At 35.6% G+C, this 13,744-nt stretch overlaps 3 protein-coding genes across 3 annotated transcripts; 2 read left to right on the forward strand and 1 right to left on the reverse strand.

Annotated features, from left to right (window-relative positions):
- Positions 1–32: 32 nt before the first annotated feature.
- LOC9323566 (ETHYLENE INSENSITIVE 3-like 3 protein) lies at positions 33–2,690 on the reverse strand. Its single transcript, XM_002888897.2, has 3 exons — positions 2,330–2,690; positions 385–2,075; positions 33–297 (listed from the first exon to the last, which is right to left on the reverse strand). The coding sequence occupies exons 1-2, from the start codon at positions 2,362–2,364 to the stop codon at positions 416–418; spliced, it is 1,695 nt and encodes a 564-aa protein (XP_002888943.1). The 5' UTR covers positions 2,365–2,690; the 3' UTR covers positions 33–297; positions 385–415.
- A 5,804-nt stretch (positions 2,691–8,494) lies between these two features.
- LOC9323567 (UDP-N-acetylglucosamine--N-acetylmuramyl-(pentapeptide) pyrophosphoryl-undecaprenol N-acetylglucosamine transferase) lies at positions 8,495–10,639 on the forward strand. Its single transcript, XM_002887457.2, has 4 exons — positions 8,495–9,738; positions 9,899–10,007; positions 10,112–10,247; positions 10,340–10,639. The coding sequence occupies exons 1-4, from the start codon at positions 8,801–8,803 to the stop codon at positions 10,462–10,464; spliced, it is 1,308 nt and encodes a 435-aa protein (XP_002887503.1). The 5' UTR covers positions 8,495–8,800; the 3' UTR covers positions 10,465–10,639.
- Positions 10,640–11,041: 402 nt separating this feature from the next.
- LOC9323568 lies at positions 11,042–13,705 on the forward strand. Its single transcript, XM_021036120.1, has 11 exons — positions 11,042–11,423; positions 11,503–11,580; positions 11,719–11,818; positions 11,906–12,013; positions 12,105–12,232; positions 12,344–12,446; positions 12,537–12,637; positions 12,730–12,904; positions 12,999–13,169; positions 13,269–13,369; positions 13,448–13,705. The coding sequence occupies exons 1-11, from the start codon at positions 11,172–11,174 to the stop codon at positions 13,505–13,507; spliced, it is 1,377 nt and encodes a 458-aa protein (XP_020891779.1). The 5' UTR covers positions 11,042–11,171; the 3' UTR covers positions 13,508–13,705.
- Positions 13,706–13,744: the final 39 nt, after the last annotated feature.

The raw sequence follows: 13,744 nt of genomic DNA on the forward strand, positions 1-13,744 counted from the left end.
GTCAAGCTCAAATAATATATACAAAGAATGAAAACTTGGAAGAATAATGATTCTCTTAACTTGATGAATTTACTCACAGGTTAATTTACAAATGATGATACACTAACTGCTTTCCCTAGAGACCATTACAACGGGCAAAGCAGTTTTTCTGGCAACTTATTCAAAAGGAAAATTGTTTCTCTTAACAAATCTAAGAAAATATTATAAGAAAAAAAAAAACAGGAAGAATTAAGATCAGAAGAACTGAAGAAGAGAATGTAACTGTACTAGCCAGACTATTGCCATGTCCTTTTGAACCTACAAAGATAACAGTGAAACAAAACCACATCAAATTTATAAACTAAGATCAAATATATGAGATGGTGCTGTGTGATAAAAACTTACCATGTAACCTCCCAAAAAAAATGGCAAGACACTAAGCTCCAAACCATGAGAAATCATCAATACCATAATCAAACGACAGGTCATTAAATGGAGACATAATGTCACTCGGATACTGAGACAACTCACTCCCTGCTACGCCGTCTTCATTTCCGAGCAAACCAAGGGGTTGAAGTACTCCTCCTGGGGCCTCGAACCCGCTGTTGTGAGGTGGTGCTTGTGCATTCATTCCTATCTGTGTATGGAGAATGTCGTCTTCCTGATTATGCACAAACACTGCAGAGGGATTGTAGAAGTTGTATCCTGACCCAAATTGCAGCTCATGGTTAGGATTTGGTCCATAAAGCATTGGCCTTTCGTCCACAGGCATCATATCTTGTCCATTACCAGGTGGAAGATAAGTATAGTTGTTATGGAACTCAGGAACCACTAATTCCAGACCATTCTCCTCTGGTCCTAAGGCAATGTTTGGGTCTACAACATCTTCCTCGTGATTAGTACCGTCGATGTTATATTCTAGCAGAGGGGCATCAACATGATTCATATCAGGTAAGATGTTTCTTTGTTCAGCTTCAGGTTGTTCTTCCTCTTGTCTATTGTTTGTTCCGGATCTAATTCGGGGTCTTTTCCTTCTGCGATGTTTCTCTGCTTTATCTTGATCTCTTACTATATGTGAAATGGCTGTTGGTTGTTCTTTTTGAGTCTGATTTCTTCTACTGTCTTTAGATGAAACTGAACCTGAAGCATCCTCTGTCCCATCAACATCATAGTCACTGTCACTGTTGATCACAGGTTTCCTCCTGTCAGCGTTATTACCCCTTCGATGTGCCTCGGTTACATTGGAGTTTCCATTGTCACTGCTAGGCTGCTGAATCAGGGATTCCTCTTGGTTCAAAACCGCCAACCAAATCGCACTCTCTTTAGCAGTCATCTTGTCCTGTAAACATTTCGACTGGCGAACATGCCTTTTAATCTTTGCAATATCAGGCAACATATGATTGATCACTGCCGTTAAAACTCCAACCTTCCACATCTTCTTGAGATCGTGCGGTTTTCTGTAAGGAGGACTCTGGCTTTTGGGCAGACCAAGTTTCACCCACCATTCTTCATTCCCGGTTGGCCACCAAGGCGGAGGAGTTCCTTTTTCCAGCGGATACTTCCTTTGAGGAGGATCGCAATGTTGCATCAAAGAAGATAACAGAGACCCTAAAGTTGCATCTTGCAGGTCCTGGAGAACAAACTGCGAATTCCTATTCCCGTCGGATTTCCCAAAAGCTAAACACTCCTCTTCGTATTTAGCAATCGCAGCTGGCCCGTTCTTATCAAACTTCACTTTCTCTTTCCACCAAGCTCTTATATTGTCAGAGGAACCGCTCACGGGCTTTCCCTTTTCCGGTATTATACCATAGACAAACCCGCGAACTTTGCAGACTTCCATAAGCTTCAACATGTACTTAAGTATACCATCTTGAGCTCTAGACATTTTCTTCCTCTGAGCTTGATCCGAGATTTTCTTGGGTGTCTCCTTCGTTTGAGCTCCCTGAGAGCCAACTTTCTGTCGCTCCTTGATTCTTTTAAGCCTGACACGATCTTTCCACATCCGTCTCTCAAGGTCTTCAGCATCAATCTCTTCATCACTCACATCAATCTCAGCAACATTATCACTAGCCAAGTCATCAGGCTCATTCTCCATCCTATTCACAATAAACAAAGTTTCAAGTTAACAGCTTTCTAAAGTTTTGATTCAATCAACAAAAAAAATAATATATCATCATCTTCTGAGGAAAACCCAATTTAGACAAATGAATTATTCATTGATTCATCGAACTAAATTGAGATAGAACCTAAGGCCTAACTCTGTCCAATGATTCCAATAAACCCTAAATTCACAGCAAGAAAGATGAAATTCGAAAGCAAAATCAATGAAATTGAATCAAATGTTCCTCACCTGATGTCTGCCACGGACACAGCAAGATCGCCCATTTAATCAAAATCAATCAAAATCTTTTGACAACAAAACCTGAAGCGCCGAAATTGACGGAATTTAGGGTTTTTTTTTTCTCCTGTCGTTTTCAGGAGATGAGAGTAAAAAATGGCTGCGAATTGGGGAGAGGCAACGATTAGTCGGACCAAAGCCAAAGTATTGTTGTGACTTGTGTGCAATAACCCCAAAGGCCAAAGTTTGTTTTTTTTTTTTTTTTTTGTTGTTGCAAAAACCAAGTTGTTTTCTTCGCTTCTGTTTTTTTTTTTTGTTTCTTTTATTTAATGTTAAAAATATTTTCTTACTTTTACCGGTTTTACCTGTTGTCGAGTCTGTCTTTTTTTTTTTTCCTGTTGTTGCAAAGAATATTTCTTTCGACTTTTTAACCCGAAATCATGGGTGGACATTGACACAAATACTGATGATTTCCGGCTCACTAAATATAGTAAGAAGATCTCAACATTAAAAAACATAAATATGCGTGGTTATATAATTCATTGGAATGTAAAGAAATCTATTTTACAAAAAAAAAGTAATCTATTTTATTTTTAAGTTTTCTCGAACTCATTTGTAGTGGTTATCTATATATACATTTTTATAGTACTTTTTTGCTTTAATTCTTTTGGATCCGGGTTTGACCCGGGTTTTAGTCTATTCGGATCTTGGATTAGCAATTTAAGGGATGTTGTCTTAATTTCAAACTAATAAATGAAGCCATGTTGTCTTAATATCTTTCATATTAATGACCCTAATAAATAGCCGATTTTAATGGAAAATCGTTTTCATATTTATGCTCATAATAAATGTCCAGATTTTAACAATATATACATATATTATGAAATTATAAAGAAAAAAACGTCTTTATTTTTTTAACAGTGTATATATATATATATATATATTATGTTAATAAATTTGTTTAATATTCTAATAATAAGCTATGTCATTTTTCTTTTACAATAACAGATTAAATATAGGCAATTGCCCATTTAAATTGAAACAAATTTAAAATCAAAATAACAATCTATATATATATTTTTGCAGGGGTTTTTTGCTTTTAATAATTTAGATCCTGGTTTTACTCGGTTTTACTATATCCGGATCTTGGATAAGACATTTAAGGAAATCTAAAAAAAACCGTCATTAATGTAGATAATTACACATATATTTCGGTATATGCATATTCCAAAAATCTCTCCTAAATCAAAGATGTTACGTTCAAAAATTGTTGCCAAAAATCTCTCACTTTCCTTCTAAAATCTCTACCATTGGCTGTCATCCCAACTAATTACTCATAATTATCTTTCCTATATTTCCTTTTTTTTTTTTCGAGATTTGCAAGAAAATTACTCAATTCCAAAAATAAAAGATTTTGAAGATATTGTTACTTGATCAGCAAGATTTTAGGAACTCACTCACCCAAAACCCTATAGTATTCTCAAAACATTATAAATACCTTTCATTAGTCTAATAAAAACTCACCAGTTTTACAGAAAATGAGAAATCGCAGACGTGATGCAATCTGTACGGACTCCGGGAAGAGCTAGGAGACAGTGGTGAACCGGGATCTAAACCTCGCCGACGATGTGAAGATGGTGACGAGGAGGAGATCGTAATTCTTTAGGTTTCGATTGGCAAAACAAGACGATCGGCGATCCAAAGCTCCACCGCCTGAAACGCAACATCGAATTGATCACACCGAATATCTTCAGATTTCGGATATGCTTTTCCGGTGGTAGCTTCAAAATACACGCCGAGAACTCCTTGATACGCTACACGGAGAGTAGATCCATGCGTTTTGCTGTAGCTTTGAAGAAACAAGGCTCAGATCGACGGAGCCGTTACTGTGACCGTTAACGACGGTGACTTCATCTGCTAAACCACCGATGATTGAGTTTGAACTTTCCGTTTCTAAGTTTTTCATTTTGGGTATATGAGAGAGTTGAATAAAAACAATTTGGGCTCTGTAGGTCTTTACAAAATTGGTAGACATGATTCTTTGTTATTGGGTTCTAATACTCTACTAGATGTTAACCCGCGGTACACCGCGGGTCTATATTTTTATTAGAAAAATTTATTAAATTTTGTTTTAAGATAATCTATAGATATATACTATTGTTTTGTTTAATTTAAATGTATAATATACCGTGAGACGAAATTTTATTACAAAAATTGAAATTTTATAGATAGACGTAGTATAAAAACAATAGATTCAATTGTATGATTTTGAATAAGATGCTGATTTAACCTGTCTTATACTGATTTTACCCGCGGTATACCGTATGCTAAATTTTAAATAATAAAATGAGGATTTAATATGTGTTATTGCGATGTATTAGTGATATTTTAAATTTATATTAATATCAATCCTAACCAAACCCGTGTCATTCAATTCGTCCCGTAATATTTAAAACTATTTTATAAAAACTCAAAAACCATAGCTACATGGGCAAACAAAAGCCAAAAAATTTAAATATATCAATTAGAAATTTTTGAATTAGAATTTTTTGAATTAGAAATTTTTGAATTTAATTAGAAAATATTTCCCCATAATTTTAAATCTTACGTATTTAATGTATTTATGAAGATTTGATATTTGAATTTATTTGAGAACATTACTTATTTTTAGCAATTTCAGAAAAAGACATGGGTTAAAGCTTGAACTGATCCGATAATTAAGGTCTTAATTAATAGTTTTGCACCGGCCTTGTTATTTTATTTGTATTTCTAATTATTTTATCACTATTCAAACCTTAATGATCCATGTAATTAACACTAACCTATTATTGTTATATAATCACAAATATTAAAAATAATATGTTTAGAACTGCCATGAAAAAAAAATTAAGTATGCAACTTTCATTAGTTCACATAATGAAAAAATAAACACATAGAGTATTAGAACCCAATAACAAAGAATCATGTCTACCAATTTTGTAAAGACCTACAGAGCCCAATTTGGTTTTTATTCAACTCTCTCATATACCCAAAATGAAAAACTTAGAAATGGAAAGTTCAAACTCAATCATCGGTGGTTTAGCAGATGAAGTCACCGTCGTTAACGGTCACAGTAACGGCTCCGTCGATCTGAGCCTTGTTTCTTCAAAGCTGCAGCAAAACGCATGGATCTACTCTCCGTGTAGCGTATCAAGGAGTTCCCGGCGTGTATTTTGAAGCTACCACCGGAAAAGCATATCCGAAATCTGAAGATATTCGGTGTGATCAATTCGATGTTGCGTTTCAGGCGGTGGAGCTTTAGATCGCCGATCGTCTTGTTTTGCCAATCGAAACCTAAAGAATTACGATCTCCTCCTCGTCACCATCTTCACATCGTCGGCGAGGTTTAGATCCCGGTTCACCACTGTCTCTTAGCTCTTCCCGGAGTCCGTACAGATTGAATCACGTCTGCGATTTCTCATTTTCTGTAAAACTGGTGAGTTTTTATTAGACTAATGAAAGGTATTTATAATGTTTTTTTTTTTTTTTTTTTTTTTTAGGGATTTATAATGTTTTGAGAATACTATAGGATTTTGGGTGAGTGAGATCCTAAAATCTTGCTGATCAAGTACACAATATCTTCAAAATCTTTTATTTTTGGAATTAGTAATTTTCTTGCAAATCTCAAAAAAAAAAGAAATATAGGAAAGATAATTATGTGTAATTAGTTGGGATGACAGCCAATGGTAGAGATTTTAGAAGGAAAGCAAGAGATTTTTGGTAACAATTTTTGAACGTAACATCTTTGATTTGGGAGAGATTTTTGGAATATGCTTATACCGAAATATATGTGTAATTATCTACATTAATGACCGGTTTTTTTAGATTTCCTTAAATGTCTTATCCAAGATCCGGATATAGTAAAACCGAGTAAAACCCAGATCCAAATTATTAAAAGCAAAAAACCCCTGCAAAAATATATATGTAGATTGTTATTTTGATTTTAAATTTATTGCAATTTAAATGGGCAATTGCCTATATTTAATCTGTTATTGTAAAAGAAAAATGACATAGCTTATTATTAGAATATTAAACAAATTTATTAACATAATATATATATATATATATATATATATATATATATACTGTTAAAAAAATAAATACGTTTTTTTCTTTATAATTTCATAATATATGTATATATTGTTAAAATCTGGACATTTATTATGAGCATAAATATGAAAACGATTTTCCATTAAAATCGGCTATTTATTAGGGTCATTAATATGAAAGATATTAAGACAACATGGCTTCATTTATTAGTTTAAAATTAAGACAACATTCCTTAAATTGCTAATCTAAGATCCGAATAGACTAAAATCCGGGTCAAACCCGGATCCAAAAGAATTAAAGCAAAAAAGTACTATAAAAATGTATATGTAGATGTGTTTATTTTTTCATTATGTGAACTAATGAAAGTTGCATACTTAATTTTTTTTTCATGGCAGTTCTAAACATATTATTTTTAATATTTGTGATTATATAACAATAATAGGTTAGTGTTAATTACATGGATCATTAAGGTTTGAATAGTGATAAAATAATTAGAAAATACAAATAAAATAACAAGGCCGGTGCAAAACTATTAATTCAGACCTTAATTATCGGATCAGTTCAAGCTTTAACCCATGTCTTTTTCTGAAATTCCTAAAAATAAGTAATGTTCTCAAATAAATTCAAATATCAAATCTTCATAAATACATTAAATACGTAAGATTTAAAATTATGGAGCAATCTTTTCTAATTAAATTCAAAAATTTCTAATTCAAAAATTTCTAATTGATATATTTAAATTTTTTGGCTTTTGTTTGCCCATTTAGCTATGGTTTTTGAGTTTTTATAAAATAGTTTTAAATATTACGGGACGAATTGTATGACACAGGTTTGGTTAGGATTGATATTAATATAAATTTAAAATATCACTAATATATCGCTATAACACATATTAAATCCTCATTTTATTATTTAAAATTTAGCATACGGTACACCGCGGGTAAAATCAGTATAAGACGGGTTAAATCAGCATCTTATTCAAAATCATACAATTGAATCTATTGTTTTTATACTACGTCTATCTATAAAATTTCAATTTTTGTAATAAAATTTCGTCCCACGGTGTATTATACATTTAAATTAAACAAAAAAATAGTATATATCTATAGAGTATCTTAAAACAAAATTTAATAAATTTTTCTAATAAAAATATAGATCCGCGGTGTACCGCGGGTTAACATCTAGTTGGTTGTTATATTAACGGGGTTTTTAATTTTATTGGCTCAAGAAACAGAGAATAATGGTATGTCTGTACCAATTTTTTTTTTAATAGTGAAAGTTTAAACACTGTACTTTATTTTGAGTAATTAACTACAAAGAATACCAATGAATTTGAACTTTACTCACATATCCTAGTCATTTTGCACATCAGATCCAAATTAAAAATAATTGTATCATTTTCTGAACCACGAGTGTATAAAGGAGAAGAAAAAAGAGTTTAGTGATGAATTAGAAAGTTGCAGCACATCATTGGGACCAGTTTTGCATTTAAGACCACCAAGACCTACCCAGTACCCACAAGGCCACCACCACTATAATTTTCCTGTGCGACTACCTTATATACAGCTCATTTAGTCATTTGTTACGCTATATTAATCTTATTATGTTAATCTACGTTTAACGTGCTTCAATACAATTCGAAGAATATAATTGGTTTGGACCATACCAAAAAAATTAGAAAAATGGACCCAATGGCCTATTAATTTCACACTGGAGAGAGAGAGACATCAAACTGCACAAGCCTAGATTCTGGTGTGATCACAATAGAGTTGAAGCACTTGTGTTCAAAGTTTAAACATACCGATTTTTTTCTAAACGAAACTAATTTTCCTCATTTATTTGAATTTTTTTCTTAGTTTGAAAATCCCTCATTCGTTCTTCTTTTAATCTTCCCACGGTTATCATTTCTTTTTCTTTTACTATACGATTTCGTAGCTAGCTCTCCGATACAGACTATTATAAGCTTAATTGCTTAATTGAAATAATACGTGGTTAAGAAAAAAAAGAAAGAAATAATACGTGGTTTAGAGTAACTAACAACGTAAATAAAATAACAATATATCTCCCTCGTGGCATCATAAACAGAACAGAACAAAGCAAGTACAAACAAGTTGACTTTTTGGTACAAACTTTGACTATCCCGACAAGAAAACCCTTAAGACTGATCAGGAAGGTTCTGATCGATTCTTCAATCTAATTTCGTAAGATCGCGTCCCTGACTATTCTTCTTCTGATCTTCTCAACTGATTTCGCATTGCATCTCTCACTCAGTAAAAAAAGGATTAATTCATATGGTTTATAGTTGGAAGCATTATCATCGTCTTCATCTTCAATCTTCTACACGAATGTCGCAGTGAAAATTTTGACTCTTTCAGCTTCTTCTCGCCATCTCTAATGGCGATCCCTTCCTTCCTCTCTCCAAATTTACCCTTTTGCCCTTCGACCAAACTCATTCCGAGTCGACTCACCATTTCCTCCTCCTCCTCCTCCATTTGTTGTATCTCAGTCGACCGCCAAATTAACCATTCCTCCGTCTCCGACGAAATCTCCGGCTTACGAGTAGTCATATCCGCCGGGGGCACCGCCGGACACATCTCTTCGGCGCTAGCGATCGGAGACGAGCTGAAATCAGCCGACCCACTTGCTCGGATCCTCTTCATCGGATTCCCAAACAGTATGGAGAGCACGACGGTTCCCTCCGCCGGTTTCGAGTTCTCAGCAATCTCCACCGTCGGATCATCATCGTCCCGACCATTCCTTTGCTTCACCTCTTTCCTCAAATTCCCTCTCCGCTTGATCCAATCCACCTTCGAATCCTACAAAATCCTCCGTAAATTCAAACCTCAAATCGTCGTCGGAACCGGAGGACACGCCTCTTTCCCGGTCTGTTTCGCCGCCGTGATCTCAAGAACCAAATTAGTAATCCAAGAACAAGATTCAATCCCTGGAACCACTAATTGGATTCTCTCTTTCTTCGCCGACACAATCTTCGCTCCTTTCAATTGTACAGTCACTAACCTCCCCAAACGAGTCGCCGGGAAGTGTGTCGTCTACGGGAACCCGATAAGACAAGCACTTAGACGGTACTCGTCGAAAGGAGCGGCGCGTGTGAGCTTCTTCGGACAGTGGGCTGGAGCTGTGTCGGAAGCGAAAGTTGTCCTTTTGCTTGGTGGGTCATTAGGAGCCAATGCCATTAACATAGCTTTGCTTAACTGTTACTCGCAGTTGTTGTCTGAACATGAGAGCTGGTTCTTTGTTTGGCAAACTGGTGTTGAAGCTTTTGATGAAATGGATAGTCTTGTTAGAAGCCATCCTCGTCTCTTTCTATCTCCGTGAGTTAGTTTTCAACATTATAAATTGTTTAGCTTTTGTGTAATCTCTTTTTGGTTTTGGTAATGATGTCAAAGAGATTATTACTCTTTTTTTGTTCTGAATGGTTTAAAGTCTCATAGAGTTACTTAGAACTCAAAATGTGTTTATTTTTGGTATAAGGTTCTTGCGATCAATCGGTGTGGCTTACGCGGCTGCAGATTTGGTTATATCGAGAGCCGGTGCAATGACTTGCTCAGAGATTATGGCTTTAGGCAAACCTTCTATTCTGGTATGTTAAATCTTTAAGCTGGTTCGTCGGATTTGCTTCTGGAGTGTGTTGTTTCTTGTCTTAAAGCATTGAAATGTTCTTTTTGTTTTCATTTTCTTTGTTAGATACCATCACCACATAGCGATGAAGGGGATCAAGTAAGGAATGCTTCTTTAATGGCAGACATTGTTGGATCAAAGTTAATAACAGAAGAGGAGCTAGATACGATAACTCTTCGAGCTGCCATGGAAGATATTCTAGGTGACGAAAACTCCACAAAGTGGAAAACAATCTCAAATTTCAACTCTCATATTCTTCCTCCTCTCATTATCTCAGTGTGTTCCAAATGATAGGGAATGAAGAACTGATGATGGAAATGAGCGAGCGGGCGTTCAAAGCTGCGAAACCCGACGCTGCATCAGATGTTGCTAAACACATTATTTCTATTATCAAATCAAATACAAAGATAAGTAGGTAAATTTAGTGTTACAGATTACATTAGTGTTGTGAAACCAAGTATGTGTATGATTGATGAGCCTCTTGTAGATTTTGAAGAACTATTTGTTGATTTGTGTTGCCTAATTTGGCCTTGCAATAGAGAGTGAACAAAAAAAATCTTTAAATGGAAAGAGTTGCGTTTCTTCTTCCTGTTATCTTTACTTTGTATATATGAATCAAAACTCTTCCTTTGTATTTTCCTTAAACTCAATGATCTATCCGAGTCCGGAACCTTCTCTTGAGAATGTAAAACTTGGATCAGTGTATGTAAATGAAGTTAAGCTGTTTTCAAAATTTCCAGTCACCTAGATCAACAACCCAAACATTGCTTATAAGTTACCGATTTCGTGGACACTTTTATAAAACACTTCTAAAAATAACAACAAAAGTACAAGTTTTTTAAACTTTCGTACTAGTATAGACAAAATGTTAGATAAGTACAAGGAGCTTTGGAATCCCAAAGATATACTATATATATTTTGGATAAAATTGCACCGACTTTTAATTTCACTAATTTAAGTCATTTTCTTTCCTTTTTTGTGGCAAAGAAATTTAAATTGAAAATCTTAAACCACAAAAATTAGAAATTGAGCGGAAAGCGACCGAGTAAGATCTTTCACCGTCTATATAAACCTTGGTTCGGCTCCGGCGACATCGTCGGGATATTGGTAGTGATTCACGGTGGTTATGGACACTCTCCGATTCGAGTTAAGCTCGGCCTGCTTCACTTCCGCTGTCGCCGCCCCTTCTTTACACAGTCACTCACGGCATTTCTTCTCCTCACTGCAACTCGGCCGAGTCGGCTCATCATCTCCTGCGATCACATCGGTCGCGAGGACGACGGAGAATGAAATCTGCACGGCGGACGAACTTCACTACGTTCCTGTTCCCAACTCCGATTGGCGCGTCGCTCTCTGGCGATATCTTCCATCCCAAAAGGTACCGATATAGACATGTATCATACGTATAGGTGTATTTGTATACGTATTAATCTATTATCATGTTTATACACTTACAGGCACCAAAGAGGAACCATCCTCTGCTTTTATTGTCTGGGATTGGGACCAATGCTGTTACATACGATCTTTCCCCTAAGGTGATTTTGATTAGGGTTTAGTTATTTTTAGGCAAGATCTTATTGTGTACAAGTATATTGAATGGATTCTTGTAACACAAGTTTTGTATTTGGAAGCTAAACGTTTTATTTTGTTTCTGTGGATATTCATTTTTGTAGTGTTCTTTTGCAAGATTCATGTCTGGATCAGGATTTGATACATGGATTCTTGAGCTTCGTGGAGCCGGGTTGAGTTCTTTAAGTGTCGATACAAATCTTGGTAAAGGCATGATGATTTTCATATGGTAATGTTTGGTTGTGTAGATGTTATTTAACTTTCTGATAAATCCTGTTTGTTGGCCAAAAGAGAAACCGGGAGGGACGTTATCCACCTATAGCCAGCAGCGGATAGTCTCGAATCTATTGGAGAATTTCATAAGTGTATCTGAAAGGCTGGAAAATGTTCTTGATGGAGGTTGGTTGATTCATACTACTGTCGATTTAGTTTTGTTCTGCTAAGACCAGAGAAGAGAATCTTTGTCCAGTTACTGAGAAAGAACCTGCAGGTTCCAAAATCCTTGGGATGCAAGACCGTCTATCGAAGAGAGCAGGAGATTTCAAGCAGCGGCTTGAACTTATCCCTCATTACAATTGGGATTTTGATAACTATCTAGAAGAAGATGTTCTTTCTGCGGTGAGGTGACACCTCTTGTTTTTTTCTTCTGTAGAATTGAACAAAAAAAAAAACATGAATTTGACATTCTGTTGGAGTTATGTCTAATTATTATACGAAATGTGGTCTCAGATGAACTATGTAAGGACTCAAACCAAGTCAAAAGATGGAAAGTTGCTCGCAGTTGGTCACTCAATGGGTGGTATATTGTTATATGCCTTGCTCTCAAGATGTGGTAAGCTCTCTTATGCATCATATAGCCTGATGATTTCTCTTAAAATGTTATGCATTATCAGATTCTGGCTGAATCATGTTTCTTCACTAGGCTTTAAAGGAATGGATTCAGGTTTGGCTGCTGTCACCACTCTTGCATCGACATTTGACTATTCATCCTCAGGAACACTCCTCAAGTACCTATTACCCATGGCAAGTACTCGAGAACCAGTCACCACACTGTGTCACTCTCTAAAGAGGGAAATATGACTGAGAAAGTTATCTTAAATGTCATTCTGTTTCAGAAAGAGCCAGCACAAGCTATTAACCTGCCTATCATGCCGATTGACACAATGCTCGCTATGGTTCACCCTCTCATGTGTCGTCCTCCATATGCTTTGTCTTGGTTAACTGCTAATATCTCTGCTCCTCAAATGATGGACCCTGAAGTGATTGAGAAGCTTGTTTTGAACAGCTTAAGTACAAATTTCTTAACATTGTCTCAAACTTCTGCACATATTTAATACTAGGCATATTCGCGATAACCATGACGTTTTTCCTGGAAATAAAACAGGCACAGTACCAGTTAAGCTTCTCTTGCAGCTAACAACAGCTGTGGACCACGGTGGGCTGCGTGATAGAACCGGTACTTTCTGTTACAAGGATCATATCAGCAAATCCAATGTGCCTATCTTAGCTCTTGCAGGGGACTGGGACATAATCTGCCCTCCTGATGCTGTATACGGTAGTATTCTACAACATATTTTTACCGCAAATTCAAGATTTCCTTCACTTGGTGTAATCAATAACCAGTGTGCTATTATGGTGTTGAACTGATGAGCAGATACTGTAAAGCTGATTCCAGAACATCTAGCTACTTTCAAAGTTTTAGGGTCACCCGGAGGTCCACATTATGGCCACCAGGATCTAATCTCTGGTCGATCGGTATGTATGATCAATATCTCTTCCTTCATTGTTACAAGTTATATCGGTTTTGTATTCACCATTTCATTCTCCATACAGGCTCCGAACGAAGTATATCCTCTGATTACTCGATTTCTTCAACAACATGATGAGATTTAAGATCAACGAGAGTTCAAATGGATTTTGGTTCTTGTTTCTGTACATAAAACATTCCATACATACTCTTATAAGTATACAAATCTTCACACAGTTAGGAGCTTATTATACTTCCAACTCACAAGCACTGTAGTAGAAATTAAACTCAAATGATACCTTTCAAATTGATCTCGTGTATGTGTAGATTACACTACAGATTCACGATGTTACTTGCACGTAACAATCTCATCATTTTCATGT

The sequence above is a fragment of the Arabidopsis lyrata genome (genome assembly GCF_000004255.2).
Source record: "Arabidopsis lyrata subsp. lyrata unplaced genomic scaffold ARALYscaffold_2, whole genome shotgun sequence".
Classification (NCBI taxonomy): Eukaryota; Viridiplantae; Streptophyta; class Magnoliopsida; order Brassicales; family Brassicaceae; genus Arabidopsis; species Arabidopsis lyrata.

Bases quoted from the DNA above. Each gene is read 5' to 3' on its own strand.
- LOC9323566 (XM_002888897.2), bottom strand. From the start codon at position 2,364: ATGGGCGATCTTGCTGTGTCCGTGGCAGACATCAG. The intron at 2,076-2,329 runs GTGAGGAACATT...TATTGTGAATAG, and splicing joins GTGTCCGTGGCAGACATCAG to GATGGAGAATGAGCCTGATG.
- LOC9323568 (XM_021036120.1), top strand. From the start codon at position 11,172: ATGGACACTCTCCGATTCGAGTTAAGCTCGGCCTGCTTCACTTCCGCT. The intron at 12,447-12,536 runs GTAAGCTCTCTT...TTTCTTCACTAG, and splicing joins TGCCTTGCTCTCAAGATGTG to GCTTTAAAGGAATGGATTCA. The intron at 13,370-13,447 runs GTATGTATGATC...TTCTCCATACAG, and splicing joins ATCTAATCTCTGGTCGATCG to GCTCCGAACGAAGTATATCC.
- LOC9323567 (XM_002887457.2), top strand. From the start codon at position 8,801: ATGGCGATCCCTTCCTTCCTCTCTCCAAATTTACCCTTTTGCCCTTCG. The intron at 9,739-9,898 runs GTGAGTTAGTTT...TTTTGGTATAAG, and splicing joins CCTCGTCTCTTTCTATCTCC to GTTCTTGCGATCAATCGGTG. The intron at 10,248-10,339 runs GTGACGAAAACT...TCCAAATGATAG, and splicing joins TGCCATGGAAGATATTCTAG to GGAATGAAGAACTGATGATG.